General features: G+C 39.0%; 1 protein-coding gene across 2 annotated transcripts in view; it reads left to right on the top strand.

Annotated features, from left to right (window-relative positions):
- Positions 1 to 14317, top strand: part of PI4KA (phosphatidylinositol 4-kinase alpha) — a 64312-nt gene extending 49995 nt beyond the window's left edge. For both annotated transcript variants that reach the window (XM_069795077.1, XM_069795076.1), the window contains exons 41-55: positions 244 to 411; positions 972 to 1025; positions 2289 to 2409; positions 2713 to 2842; positions 5000 to 5070; positions 5924 to 5996; positions 6110 to 6180; positions 6767 to 6876; positions 7485 to 7589; positions 8053 to 8178; positions 8497 to 8617; positions 9289 to 9448; positions 10671 to 10760; positions 11620 to 11703; positions 13619 to 14317. In XM_069795077.1, coding sequence (XP_069651178.1) covers positions 244 to 411; positions 972 to 1025; positions 2289 to 2409; positions 2713 to 2842; positions 5000 to 5070; positions 5924 to 5996; positions 6110 to 6180; positions 6767 to 6876; positions 7485 to 7589; positions 8053 to 8178; positions 8497 to 8617; positions 9289 to 9448; positions 10671 to 10760; positions 11620 to 11703; positions 13619 to 13670 — 1536 coding nt within the window. In that variant the 3' untranslated portion in view covers positions 13671 to 14317. The remainder of the gene's footprint in view (positions 1 to 243; positions 412 to 971; positions 1026 to 2288; positions 2410 to 2712; positions 2843 to 4999; positions 5071 to 5923; positions 5997 to 6109; positions 6181 to 6766; positions 6877 to 7484; positions 7590 to 8052; positions 8179 to 8496; positions 8618 to 9288; positions 9449 to 10670; positions 10761 to 11619; positions 11704 to 13618) is intronic.
- Positions 14318 to 15146: the final 829 nt, after the last annotated feature.

The raw sequence follows: 15146 nt of genomic DNA, 5'->3' as shown, positions 1-15146 counted from the left end.
CTTTTAGTAACTTGACTTCACTAACTTCATCTGGTGATCTGGGAGGTGAAGCGATTCCAATAGTTAGATTTCCATGGAAAAAAAATGCTTTAGATAAAATAGCTGTGGTTTTGTAAAATAAAATGTAGCATGTTTCACTTCCCCTGCTATAGGAAGCTAGATTATAGCATTATTATCTGATATGTGTTACACAGACATTATTGGGTGCTATAAACTCCTAATGTGTCTGACCTGCTTTTTCAGTACCTGGTTACCTGGCATACAATTGATGCTGATGCACCTGAGCTCAGCCACGTTCTGTGCTGGGCACCAACAGATCCACCAACTGGCCTTTCCTATTTTTCAAGCATGTATCCACCTCATCCTCTAACAGCTCAATATGGGGTTAAAGTCCTGCGATCTTTTCCTCCGGTAAGATGAGTTTCAAGAGAGCCTTAACTCCCCCAGTAAATTTATGGCCTTAGTCATAGTGGCCACAGGCTTTATTTTAGTACCGTGGAGAGACGTGTATGCTAAATGGGCACACCACATTGCAGAATGTGAATATATTGGGGTGAAAATTTAAAGTTGATTGTCCCACGTAATACTGGCTCATGTACTTGCAACATTTTTGTCATAAATCACACTAAGCTGAATTCTTCAGGCTGCTCTTCTCAAATTGTTCCTTTCAAATCTTTTCTCAGTGGAAAGGTGTTTCTTCTAAAGCAGCAGAAGGCTGGATTTTTAACACTTGTCAGACTTGTATTAGGATTGTAAAATACATGATTATTAGTGATATTTCTGAAGGGAGTAAGTGGATAGAAAAATACTTTGATCTGAGGAGGTGGCATATATATAGTTTAAAATACAGAGGCAGTGGTATTTTGCTCATCACCTAACTAAAGAGAGCTTTTCTTTGTGCATGTGACCTGTCTCCCCTTCCAACTACTAAAACAATAACAATAAAAAACCTGCCGTCTTTTCTCTTTCAGGATGCCATTTTATTCTACATTCCACAGATTGTGCAGGCACTTCGGTATGACAAGGTGAGGATATGAAACAGCTACATATGAACAAAACAGATTTTTAAAGTAGCTTTTAGACTTAAAACTGCAAATCAGACAAAATTTAAGCTTAAACTAATGTTGCTTGTTATTGTCCTATATCTCCAATACATAGAAGAAAAATGATTGTCTCTAGAGGCTGGCTGGCTTTAGATTCACCTCTTTTATGAACAGGTAAACTTGTGAAACCAGAGGCTGTGTAGCTCATCTGTCAGGAAAGAGATTTTATTATGGGAAACCCCAGATGAGGACTCTGTCTGAATAAAGCTTTTGAAGGTCTGCATGAGACAAGAGTAATGAAATTAAATCACTATCCTTAATCATTTTGCTGTGGAGTTAATCAGAGAAGACATCTAGGGATGTCTTGTGCTTCATCATGTATGTGAAATCGCATTTTAGCTTCATCTTGCAGAAGCCGGAAGTAAAGCTTGACGACCAAGTTCAGAGTTCATTAATGTGAGGTCATTGTTACCTGCCCACAAGGTGTGTGAACTCTGGTCAGTGTATTATTTTCAGGTGAAGACATCCCCAGCCAGTAGTGTAGGTGACTGTATTTATTTATTCTTTGAGAACTTTGCATAGATTTAAGTACCCTCTGCCATGCAGAGCATGAACATCAGACATCTTGTCTGTTAATATCAGTCAAACGTAGAAATACCTACAGACTACAGAAGTAGCTGCAAGTAGAGGAAAGGGAATGCAGCTTCTGGAATGAGTAGGATTCCCTTGTACACTTCAACTTCTTTTGTAGGTTTGTTCTTACTTTCTAGAATTTCTGTGGAACTGTGACAGCATGTGCAGTTCTTGCTACCAAAATGTGCAGTCCATATGACACTGATTTCTGGTCTAGATTTCTGGTATTACAGGAGCATTTAGTGATGCCAAGCAAGACCAATGTCTCTATTACACTGTGCTTTGTACACATACTGGGAGATGCCGTAAGTTCAAAGAGATTTGAAATCCAAATAAAACAGATAGAAAATGGCACAGAATTGGGAAGAAGGTTGATTAGAATAATGGAATAGGTCAGTAATAAAGCTGAAAACAGTTTAGTCAGTTCACTTTCTGTTAAAATACACTGTCATTCTTCAAAGGTCTTTTTAGCGATGTGAATGAGATTGCAGAGGTCTTCTTTCCATCCATTAAATATTTTCGAGTTTGAAGAACAGCTGTTAGAAGCAGTAGTATCGAGTCTGCTAGAGTTGTAATGATCTTTGATCCTTACTGGACTGGATATGGTTGCAGATGGGTTACGTTAGAGAATACATCCTGTGGGCAGCTGCCAAATCCCAGCTCTTGGCTCACCAATTCATCTGGAACATGAAAACTAATATCTACCTGGATGAGGAAGGACACCAAAAAGATCGTGAGTGCTTTAAAATATAATCTAGCTTGACTCCTTTCCTTGTCTCAGTTCAGACTAAATCTCTTTCCTGCTTCTCTCTTGGCAGGAGGAATCCTTTTAGCTAGGAACTTCTCTTTCATTTATAGAGGTAGGGCCCATTCCGTAGAAGTGTTCTACCTGACAGAATGCATCAAAAGAGATGTGGCAATGTTTGCATCAGTACCTTGTTTTGAATACTATCTGAAGGTGGCTGTTTCTATCACCCTTATCATTTGGCTTTCTGAAATAAGCTGCTGACACAAATACTTCCTTTTTCACGTGCAGCTGACATTGGGGAACTTCTGGAGCAGCTCGTAGAGGAGATAACTGGCTCATTATCTGGTCCAGCCAAGGAGTTCTACCAACGGGAATTTGATTTCTTTAATAAAATCACTAACGTTTCAGCCATTATCAAGTAAGTGCCGAACTTCAGAATTGTGCTTTTTGGGGGCTCGCTGTTCTGTTAATTAGCAGTGTCCTGATTAAGAGGCTGAGTCACTTTTAGGGGTATTGAGAGAGTGTTTTCAGGAAAAAAGAATTAATTGTCTATATGATAAGAAATGAATTTTTTTCTTAAATGTAACTTAAGAGTTGTAGTAGGATGCAAAGGCTTATTTTAGTTTGACTTTTAGGGATAATTCATATCTGCCCTGATCTCAGTGCTTGTGCTTTGAGCTAGCAGTCCGTCTGAAACAGCTATAACTTTTTACTTTGGAAGCAGATGATTCTAAACTTGAAGTTAAGTTTTTAATCTGATTTTATCAAATACATTGTGGTTGGTAATAGTGGAATGAGGTTCCATAGAAAAGTGCACTGATAGAGGAATGGAATTGGTAAAGCAATCGGTGCGCTTGTCCTAGTTGAAATCCCCTCAGTCTAGTTGTCACCTGCATCGTTAATTTGGCTTTTTGGATATGCTGCCAGTGTTCTCCTGAGCAGTAAGCAGAGCATGATTCAGGCAGGAAAAACAGCAATTCTCTGTTTAGGTCTACCAGATTGACTGTCATTTTTTTTCATATTATAACTTGTTATCAGCATTTTGTGTGGAGTTTAAAAACAAACAAAACAAAATAAAAAAACCCACCACAGACCCAAAAAAACTCAAGGGTAGGTAAATGGTTTGCCTTCTGCTAAAACTCCATTAAATTTTCTTTTCTTCTTCTGGAAGAGATTTCATTGTGCAGTGTAATACAAAGATGATTGTTCTTTTTGCATATATAAGTCTTTGTGCTTCATTTCTAAATTGTGGTTATGGAGAAAGATTTGATGTCATAAACATTGGATTGATGATCTCTTAAAACTGGAAGTTCTGCTCATAGAGAGATTCTCGCTGTTGACTGTAAAGACTGCAGTAGGATACGTAATTTAACTTTTATAAAGCTTGCCAGTGGATGGCAGCAGCTCAGCGCACAAGCTCTAAGTCTGTAAGTGTGGTTTCATTGCATATTTTTAAAATATTCTCTGGTATATGAAAGTATTTGGAAGTCATATAAAATGTAGTCCTGGAACATACCTCCTCTAAAATGAAGCTTTGCAAACTGCCAGTATAAGGGCATCAGGCTAAAGGACACTTAAATCACAGAAACAGTCAAATATTAGGTGCCTTCTACATGTATGTTAAGATGTTTTCGCCCAGTAGGATGAGTTAAAAGGCAGGGTTAGGATCTGAATATCTTTATTTAGAATGAAATCAATCCACTGTTTGTTAGTAGGAAGTCATAATTAAGCAACTGATAATAATTGTGCTTTGCAAGCATTGCATTTTGCACCCCAGCCTTAAAATGAATCTGGTTTTTGTGCACCTCCAATGTAAAGACAACGTAGAGGAGATGCTGTTTGTTTTGTAGATGGCATAAATGAATAAATGTATCATCTGTGATGATTTCATTATCTTAAGTGTTACGTTGCTGCTTCAGTAATCTGCTGTACTGCTTAAAACTAGAGCGTAAGTAATACCTTTCAGTTGCATCCTCCTACATCAGGTGAGCATGCAATTGTGTGACTGACTTCAATAGATAGTTAACACAAGTGCCTGTGCAAAATAGGTAATTGTACGTACTAATCGTTAACCATGTTACCAATTATCCAGTTGACACCTGCAGTCATGCTAAGTATGTGAACAAATTAGGCATGTAATTGCATAGGCATTTTGCTGGTTTGTCCTTTTGCAGTTAACAATGTTCTTATTCTAGAATAAGTTCCACAAGGGAAAATTACATTGGTATAACAACTGCAGTGCTTACAAAGGTATAATTTTGCTCAAATTTCTGTATAAGGAGGAGCATTCATATATTTCATTCACATCTCTTATGCTGTTTGGGTTTGTCAACAACCTGTATGTCAAATCAATGTTAAATCTACAAAGCAAAGACTATAACCTTCATTAAGATAGAAAATGTTCTGGTTAGGTTTTGAGCCTGTAAGTTCTCTAGAAGTGGTGAAGTAAGTGATCTTTGTCATTACAGGAAGAAACATTTTTAGTGAAGTTTGTGTAAGTTCAAAACAAGTTTGAGGCTAGTGCATAGAGTAATATATAGTATGCAGATAAATAAAATATCATTCATCTTTCTAGGCCATTCCCTAAGGGAGATGAAAGGAAAAAAGCTTGTTTGAGTGCTCTATCTGAGGTGAAAGTGCAGCCTGGTAAGACGTGATTTAATCACCTAATATAGTGGGCTTTTTGCATTCAACATGAATACCGTATTTTCTGCAAGCAAATCTTGGAATCTCCACAAGTGGCGTCTCTCAGTTTTGGTGCTGGTGGCTGTTCTTCTGTTACAGTTGCATTGTTCCTCTCTTGAAACAATTCAAATATTTTTACCCACCCAGTAATTTCTATATGGTGCATCAAAACTTGCCCAAGAGCAAGTCAGATAACACACATCATGGATAAAAGTAGAACTGTATGTCTGAAGAGGGAAGATAAATAAGCTCTTTTTCTTTGGACCACCTTCTTTTCTAAAAATATGAGGCGCTTTTGAGAATTTATGTTATCTCAAGAATGAAGCGTGTCCAGTTCCTTTGATTCTCCTTTTTCTCCCATCAGGCATTCCCTTGAAATGTCATTGTCTGAGGGTCCTTTCAAATCTTGAACATATGTTTTCCCAATCTGAATCTTCTCTTTAAAATGGAGTTTGGAAAGCTTTTCCTGATTTCTGTCTAACAGGTCTCAATTCTCCTACCATGTGTTGGTTGCTGAGGGCCCTTGCTAGCGCACTAGGACATGCTGCCACATCTTATTAGGGACTGTTGTAAGAGAAATCCTGTCTGTACTCTTCTGTGGTACAGATTCTGCGGTATTAGTTCAAAACTGTATTCTATTAGTTTCTGGCAATCACTCACTAATGCAAAGGATACTGCATCCTTCATGGCTCACAGACTATAATCTCTAGTTTTAGATGCACTGAAGTTATAGACGCTAACGTCAGTTATTCTCTAAGTTGCATTGTCGCACTAGCCAGTGGATTTGTTCTCAGCTGTCCGCTCCATTTTGCAGGCTGTTACTTGCCCAGCAATCCTGAAGCTATTGTTCTGGACATTGATTACAAATCAGGAACTCCTATGCAGAGGTACCATGCTCTTGTTATGTTCTCCCATTAAGTTAATTCATGATATTTAGGTATTTTTCTAGACATTCTTGTTTAGCTAACTCATCATCATCTTTGTTTTTATTACAATTTAGTGCAGCAAAAGCACCCTACCTGGCCAAATTTAAAGTGAAACGATGTGGAGTTAGTGAGCTTGAAAAAGAAGGTTAGTAACTGCGTCTTAATCACTGACACTACTAATTAAGAGTCAGCAATTCCTTTAAAATTGCCTGCTTTTAGTGACCTATACTGCTGTGTAAAATTACTTCTATGTTGAACTTTATCTGCAATGGTTCTGCTCAGAAATGAAACTGTCTCAAAGGAAGAGAGAAGAAAATTCTGAAAACTTACATCTATTTTTTGCAATTTTTTTTAAGTCCCAGGAAGCAAGCCACATAGGTATCTTGAAGAAATTTTAACAGTGACTTTAGACTGACATATAAATTGATAGCCTTTCTCTGTTTTTTAGACTGTAGCAAACTCCAGGTTTTGGCAGTTTTTTCTCATAATAAATTTTGAGAGAGGCTGTAGCTCAATGCAGTTCAGGCATTTATCAGGTAAATCATGAGCACTCTTTTAATATGTTCCAGTAGACAAAGGGAACTATCTTACAGTATTCACCTTGCAAGGCAGAAATATCTGTAGTGCACCTGCCTGCAGTGAAATGTGGGTTTGAGTGCAGAGCGCTTGACATGATAGAAAGTTACTAATTAAAGTCTGTGTCTGGGTTTTGCCTTGTAATCTTCTTGCAGGTCTGCGTTGTCGTTCTGATTCCATAGATGAAAGCGCAGAAGAAGGGGTGGACAGTAAGAAAATCTGTTGGCAGGCAGCTATCTTTAAAGTGGGCGATGACTGCAGACAGGTACAAAGCTATCAGGCTTTGCAGTTATAGAAGATTTGTAGGTGATAATATGTAAGAAGAAAATAATTTTCGTATAGAAATATTTTTCCTTGGAATTTTGAGAATCTCCACTAGTTAGGGACTGAGGGAGAGCTGTGTTGTACCACTAGAGAAATTCTGGTTTGGAAACAAAGGCCATTATTTCAAGACAGTTTACCATGACTTAAAGTTCTTTTTCAGAGTTTATTTTTCGATTGAACTGTTGGTAACATAGCAGTAGTTTCCAAGGTGGTATCTTGTACATTGAAGCTTGATTGGTTTTGATTAAGAGGGAGTGCTAGCTATTACCCTTGGAGTTAGTAGTAGCCCTCTTATCAAAGAGTGATGGAAAAGTTTGTTGTTCTTAGGTCAGCAGTTAAATCTTCAGTGTTGCTTGCTACCCACTTAAACAGCATTTATCTTTTCCCTTTTTGATTTCCCCCAGAGCCACAGTGCATGCACAAGCACACATCTGCAGACCTGCTGGGGTAACTTAATGTTCACTTCAGAGTTCTTCAGAGCATTTTTGTAATCTAACTTATGATCCATAACCCCTGTAATGCTTGTGCAATTTTGTTCTTGTATAACAGGACATGTTAGCTTTACAAATCATCGATCTCTTCAAGAACATATTTCAGCTGGTAGGCCTGGATCTTTTTGTGTTTCCATACAGAGTGGTGGCCACAGCTCCTGGGGTAAGTGGGCAATTAACTGTACTGGTCTAGAAAATAGTTCTTAATTTAAAAAGTCTCTCTTCCAGCCCACATAAAAATTCCACACTGGAAGGAAATACTGCCCACATCACTTATGCCAAATATTTGGAGTACCAGCGACAAAAAGAGTCTTTCCTCTCCTGCTTCCTGCATTTCTAAAGCTTTTGACTCTGAAATTTTGCTGCTTGTGGTTATTCATGTTTGCTGTTTGATTTTTGGGACTACGTTGTGCAAGTCAGTGGAAAGTCACAGAGCTTGTCTTATGTTGCATGGAAATCCTAAAAAACTGTATGTACTTTTTTTATGAATAAACTAGAAATTCTGTATTCAGTGATCCATAGGCTTCCCCACGTTTCCCAGGGGACCTGTATGACTGCCAAGAGCCATGAACAAAATATATGTTGGGAGCGTGCTTCACAGACCTGTTTCTCCTCTTTCCCTTCAGTGCGGTGTTATTGAATGCATTCCTGACTGCACATCCCGTGACCAGCTGGGCAGGCAGACAGACTTTGGGATGTATGATTACTTTACAAGGCAATATGGAGATGAGTCTACCCTTGCATTCCAGAAGGTAAAATACCAGTTGGCAAGCACAGCAAAATCTCAACTGAGAAATATTCTAGCTATAAGAAATAATGACAAATAATTGGATAATGACTACCATAATGCTGTATCTGGTTTCTGATGCTGATAATCTATTTTTAACTATGAGTGAGTTAGCTAAAGAAGTTATTGAGCTGTAGATGTATGGAGAATATCATTGGACATTGCTTCAAACTAATCATGAATGGAAAAAAGAAAAATACTTTGTTCAGCTGTATCTGCTCCTGGGATGGAGAGTTATTAAATTTTCTATGTTCTGATTTGTTTCAACTTCTTGTTTGTACAGGCTCGCTATAATTTCATCCGCAGTATGGCTGCATATAGTCTTCTCCTGTTTCTGCTCCAGATTAAAGACAGGCATAATGGCAACATCATGCTGGACAAAAAGGGACACATCATTCATATTGGTCAGTCATGTCCACATTTGAATTTCAGTAGTTACCTTTTCTTTCTGCTGTAAAATATTGCTCATAGAAGACAATAAGCCATTTCCCTTTTGAGATCAATCTATATACTGGTTACACAGTTTGTAAATATACATGGGATTTTTTTCATGCCCGTTCAGTAATGTATGTATATTTGTTTTGGCGGCTTCTGTGTAAATTTAGCTTTGCAAAGTTCTACCAACTTCAGGGAAGTATATACACATATATGTATGGATTAGGCATGTGTATCTACTTATGCATGCATACCACACATATATGTCTGCATATATATGTATAAATATATAAATGTATCTTTGGGTTCCTTTCATCACTGTATGGGTATGAATTAAATCTGACAAGTAAATTTATATAATTGTGTGAGGCTGTAACTTCTGCTTTAGCTTTGCTTTTCTGGAACTGCACAGATGTTTCAGCAAGGAGTTTATTTTATGTCATCTAGTTTAATGTCATTGTGATGATTCTTTTTGTTGGTGTTCTTACACTTCACCAAAGCTTTTTTCCAGTTGGAGTTGAAATGTTGTTAGAAAAAGTAGGTACTAATATGTGAAGTCCACCTCTCCTTTCTTCTGTCAGCTTTGACACTGCACAATTAACCAACAAAGTTTATGAGGCGGGTTATCTTTTGTGCACAGATTTTGGATTCATGTTTGAAAGCTCACCTGGTGGAAATCTGGGCTGGGAGCCTGACATTAAGCTGACTGATGAGATGGTGATGATAATGGGAGGAAAAATGGAGGCAACTCCATTCAAATGGTTTATGGAGATGTGTGTCAGAGGCTATCTGGCAGTCAGGTAAGGTGTTCTTAACTGGTCAAAAGTGGAAGTGCTTGCCTGTCTAAAACCAGATGAGAAGATAAATAATAATAAATATTTGTCTGTAGGGGGTCTGAGCCTGTCAGACTGTCCTAGTACATCTTGCAAACTTTGAAATAATTTAATAGTCCTGCAATTTTACAGCCTTTGTGGTTTTTTTTCTGTTCTGTTCTTATGTTATATTTGAAAATTTTATATATTATGTTCAATTTATAAATGAGATGTTACACACATTTCCTCACACAATTTAATATGCTGTTAAAACTTCGCAGTAAGAAACTACAGGAGAATCAAAATCTTTCTTTGTTTTCCCAAATAGGACGATCACATTAATGACCATTTCAGCTAGAGTTAATTAGGTAGGAGATGTGAAAAAGTGCTACCATTTTCTGTTGTAAAATATGCAGGGGTTTTGGTGGCTCAGCTCTTCAGGTGTGATTGCCAGCCAGTCACAGTAAAGATTTCCAGTGTTAACTTGCTCCATACCAAGCACACAGGGTTTGCTTTAACATGCAGGAGCACTAATAAATCTATGAAGATGATGTTGCATGTGGGTGGGAGGAGGACAGTACATTAGAGTCTAGATAAAAGCTCATCTATCACGAGTATGAAGTATTGATAGTACCTTACAGAATCAAAGTTTCTTCAGCTAGTAGCCCCAGAAGGGGCAGTCAAGATCAATTTGGTTCCTTGAGGGGGAGCAGTCTGGAGAAAGTTTTGTGTCAAGGCAACAATGTTACCCAAGTAGTAGAGTAATAGCTTTGTAGGTAATAAATGTTCTGAGTAGGAGGAGAGGAAGGAGAAGGGAAGCTGGGCTGATGTAGCAAAGAATTACATAATTAGGAATTAGAAGATAATCTGTTACTGTGGTATTGCTGGTTTCCGCCTTTTGTACTGATTCACCTTTCTGATGCCAAAGAAATGTTGTTTACTAAAGCATTGCTCTGTGTAATCCTCCTTGAGATTGTTCATCTTGCAGCATTCTGAGTATCTGGTAGTCCAACATCAAGGAGTGAAATTTAAAGTGACAGATTGCAAGCAATGGTGTAGGTCTACCAGCAAATATAAGAGGATTGTATGTGTTAATTTAATTACAGAAAAAGGTGTGATCCAGCTTGTTGAACTTCTCAGCTTGCCTGCTTTACCTACTAAGGCTGCAGAAGCTTGAGTGCTGTAACTTTTTTGTCCTCTTTTTCTCTAGGCCTTACATGGATGCTGTCGTCTCACTGGTTACATTAATGTTGGATACGGGGCTGCCCTGTTTCCGAGGGCAGACAATCAAGCTGTTGAAGTAAGTCAGCATATGTATGAACTGGAAAATGTTCGTATGTTCTTCACAGAATGTATATTGCCACAACTTATGCAGTGAGTATAGGTGTCATGCTACTCAAATATCTTAAATATCCTAACATTGCAAAAATGGTGACTTTTGTTTATAGAATATCTCAGAAAGTAGGAATTCCAGAGGTCTTTTCATAGAATTAAGTTCAAGTGCAAGTATGTGCATTATCTTGAAGTTCGTAGGACTAGCAAAATAAGACTATAAAGGAAAGATCTGCTTAAATGGAGAGGTAATGTGTTGCAGGGTCTGACGTCCTCTGAAACGGTGTTGGACTCTGAAGAACAGCATCTTAAAATTTGTGCTACAGATAATGCAGTACTGAATGGATCTATGTTGTAACATCCAGCAGCTTAGGCAAATACAAGTTCTAATGTGACCCTTTAAACAGGCCTTCAGGCTTATGCCTCCAGAGTGAGCAGAGTTAGCTCAGCACTTCCTGCATATAACTTCCTACAATTTCCTAAAGATAAGTGCAGATTCATAAAGTATGATGGGCTGCAGCTCAAGGGCACTACTAGGTACAAAGATATTTTAAAAGATGCAGCTGCCTAGGAAGAGGGATCTGCTGTTCCTAGAACTAACACTAGACTGATGGAAAGTTCACAGCCTCTGACTCCGCTAATGGCAAGTGCTTATTAAAACATTTCATAATTTGTACAAGGTAGTCTCACAAGAAGTAGGTACTTGCAGCAAGTGAAATCACCACCTGGCTAAGCTTGTGCAAAGACACATTTGTATCATGCTCAAAGGAAATTTTACTCTTGCTCACTAATTTTACTCTTGCTTTTTTGTGATTTTCTGCATATAGACACAGGTTCAGCCCCAACATGACTGAACGGGAGGCTGCAACTTTCATCATCAAGATCATCCAGAATTGTTTCCTGAGCAACAGGTTTGGCATCTCTGCATGTCTTCTCCCTGTGGCTAAAGAAAGGTCATCAAGCTTTGAGAGAGCTAAAAAGTAGAGTTTTATCAGTCAGATAGCAAGCATTTTCGAGTTGTTGATATTTAGATAATGCAGGATAGCAGCTTTGCTTCTGAATATGCTGCATCTCCTCCCTTTTACACTTGGAAGGAAGGCTTAAGCCCAGGCTGGTCAAATGGCAAGGCTGGCTAGTCTGAAGAATAGAAGGTTTTCTGTGAGAGTGAATCTTTGGCCCCAAAGTTAAGCATTTTGGCTCCTATGTTAGAGCATGGCCAACTGTATTATTAGGGTTGTATGTCTAGTTGTGATACCCCCTTTTATATAGGGTAGGGTCATCCCTACAAATAAAGGGATAAATAGTAAATAATGGTATTGAATGGCAACAGGAATAGCATGCCTTCTGGTCAGAATGAAGAGGGATTGATCTTGAGGCTTGTTCCCTGTTGTAAGGAGAAGGTTTCTTAAAAAACAATATGCATTGTCCATTGGTCTGAGTAAGCATGGAAGTGAAACAGGACTACAGTGACTTTCCAAAATCTTTTTTATAATTGCTTGTAGGCATCAAGTTGCCTGAATATCCTCCTGAAATTCAAAGCTGCTATTCTGTGCAAAAGTGTAATTGACTCTTCTCTAGAAATGCGTTCTAATCTTTCTACAAATTTTTTCTTCATGACTTGATACTACATTAACACATTAATCATTTTGCTAGGCCATATGTTAGTTATTGTATAATACTTGCTAGGGAAAATGCCTCAAGTAGAGAACACTGGCAGTGTGGTTTTTGAATGTCTTTGTAGCTGGGCCATGTTTATTTGTCATCTACTATTCAGTACCCTGAATGAAATAATCAGTTCTATCAGATAATTAGCAATTTAAAAGTCAACTTAATCACCAGCTAGTCAATCAACTGTAGGCTTTTTCTGTTCAAGTATACAAATAGTTTGGTATCTTGTGCAAAACTTTTGAAAGGAAATGACATGTAAAAACATAATTTTATTACATTTAATACTTTAAGTCAAATGAATTTAATACTTAAACATCTTAAGTGCATGTTTTATTATTATCCCAGATAATAAAGACTTTGTGGGATATATCGGAAAGTCTAATACAAACTCTTGTGTAGTTCCATATGGAGTCAGCTTAAGACCAGTAAGGCTCACTGGCTCAGATGTAGTCCTGCTAGAACTGAATTGGATTTTCTAGTGCCTGCTGGTGCATCTGCTCAGAATCTTAGATTTATATTGGGGGTTATGAAGGCAGTCACACTGCTGTGTGAATGCCCAGAGCCAGCTTAGTTCTGGCAAGCTTAAGCTTCTGTACCTGTGGCATGGTTAGTCTGTGACCTGAATAAGCTCTGCCCGTGGATAATTGAGTTATCTGTAACAAGGCTTAGATTTGTTTGATCAGTCACTCATCAGAGATGCTGCTATTAATGTTGTTATTTCCCCTGCACTTTTATTTTCATTATTAGCATTCTCCTTAATTAAGATTACTTTTATTTCCACATAATCCTGTCTCCATGCAGCCCTGATGATCTTGCTTTGTTCGTTGTGCATTTGCTTCTCCTCAAACATACTGCCAATGCAATGTGAGGTGCTTCTGGCTTATCCAAACACAGGATCCAAGCTGCTGTTGGTGTTGCCACACTGAGAAACATGAAAGTCCTTTTTTTACCTAGTTTAAACAAGAGCAGGATGTTTTGTGCTGTTCATAACAGTAACTGGGCCTTCACAATGCCTTCAAAGCATTTAGGGCTAGTTTTGATGAGCAGCTGATTTGCTTCACTCATGTTTTGTTTCTGTGGGATCTTGGATGTTTGTTTCTGTGAGAATGAGTGCAGTGTTTTTTTAAACTTACCTCTGGCTTTGCTTTTCCTCTGTAGGAGTAGGACATATGACATGATCCAGTACTACCAGAATGATATCCCGTACTGAGAGACACTAGAAGAGATTCACTGCTGAAGTGAAACGTGCAACCCCATGCCCTCACTCCAAACTTGTAATAAATAGGAGATGCTCAATCGCACCTCACTATCTTCCATCTTTTGTGTATGTGTGTGTACATGTGGGTACATGTTTTCTGGACATTGCAACAATCAGTCTGATTCATTCCTTTCTCTTGACCAGGTTATATTTCTGTTTTTCCCTGGATTTTTGGAGTTGGGCTGCAATCACAGTAAAAATTGTACTACAGTTATAAATGTGTGTGAAAGAGGTAAAGCTTGTGGAATTTGGTAATTTTTCATGCAATGCAAGGATGTTATAATACATTTAAAAAGTAAAAAAATCCCTTTCCTGCACAATCCCACAAAATGCCATGGAAGGGAAGGGTATGGATTTCTCTGTGGAAGCAGAAATGTTAACTTGTCCTAATTTTACTGTAGAAAAAGCCTGATAATCATCCAAGGTGGTGATGTCTGTGTAGCTGTGTTCATACTTTGCACTGTACATGGTCCCTGCTACGTGGTCAGTATTTCCTATGTACATGAAGAATGTATTTTTTCCTTTTGTGTGTTTTAAAAAAGAGACTCTACTGAAGATATATTTAATCTATGAAACGTAATAAAAGACCTTAGACTTTGTGTCTGTTGCAAATCTTTTGCCGTGCACTGAGTTTTAGTTTATACACTGCATCGTTCTCCACATTGGCGTAGCGTTCATTGTATCGTGACCTCTTTCTAATGGAGAAATCAGATTTCTTCTTCAGCTTCTTGTCCATTTTAAATGACATTTTTTATTCATAAATGTTTTGTGCACAACTCATGGACTGAGAAGCTGAAACGTCAGACCAAGGCAAAGCTCCCCCTGTGCTGCTTACAAAGGAGCCCTACCCTGAGCTGGGACACACGTCTTTGGGCTCTTCCTTCCCTTTATACATTCTAGAATGTGCTCTTGAAAACTTAGTCCCATCTTCAGGGGATTTTTTTTTTTTTTTTTTTTTCACTGCCTGTCCAGTCCATGCCTGCTCTGGGCAGGGGCTGCCAGGACCTGGGGCAGTGGGAAAGGTGCCCTCATGGTCAGCTGTGGCTGACGAGGTGATGGGCAGCACCTGAGGGGGGCTCCACGCTGAGGAGAAGCCGTGCCCTGAAGGGGGGGCTCCACGCTGAGGAGAAGCCGTGCCCTGAAGGGGGGGCTCCACGCTGAGGAAGGCACAGCCCTGAGGTGAGGCTGCACTGAAGCAGGGTCCAGGTCTGAGGAGAAGCTGCTCCCCGAGGGGCCTCAACGCTGAGGTGCGGAGGTGTCTGAGGCGGGTTCAGCCCTGAGGTGGGGCTGTGTCATGAGGGGGCCTGGCCCTGAGGGGTGAGGGTGTCGTGAGGAGCGCCCAGCCTCCATGAGCAAGTTGTTCACACGAGGGACCGGGCCTCCAAGAGGGAAGGGCCCTGGGCTGTAATTGCCTTGGCCTTTACCCAG

The sequence above is a fragment of the Haliaeetus albicilla genome, chromosome 10, assembly GCF_947461875.1.
Source record: "Haliaeetus albicilla chromosome 10, bHalAlb1.1, whole genome shotgun sequence".
In the NCBI taxonomy this organism is placed as follows: domain Eukaryota; kingdom Metazoa; phylum Chordata; class Aves; order Accipitriformes; family Accipitridae; genus Haliaeetus; species Haliaeetus albicilla.
The sequence above is the reverse complement of the archived record's forward strand: the minus strand, read 5'-3'. Positions and strand labels throughout refer to the sequence as shown.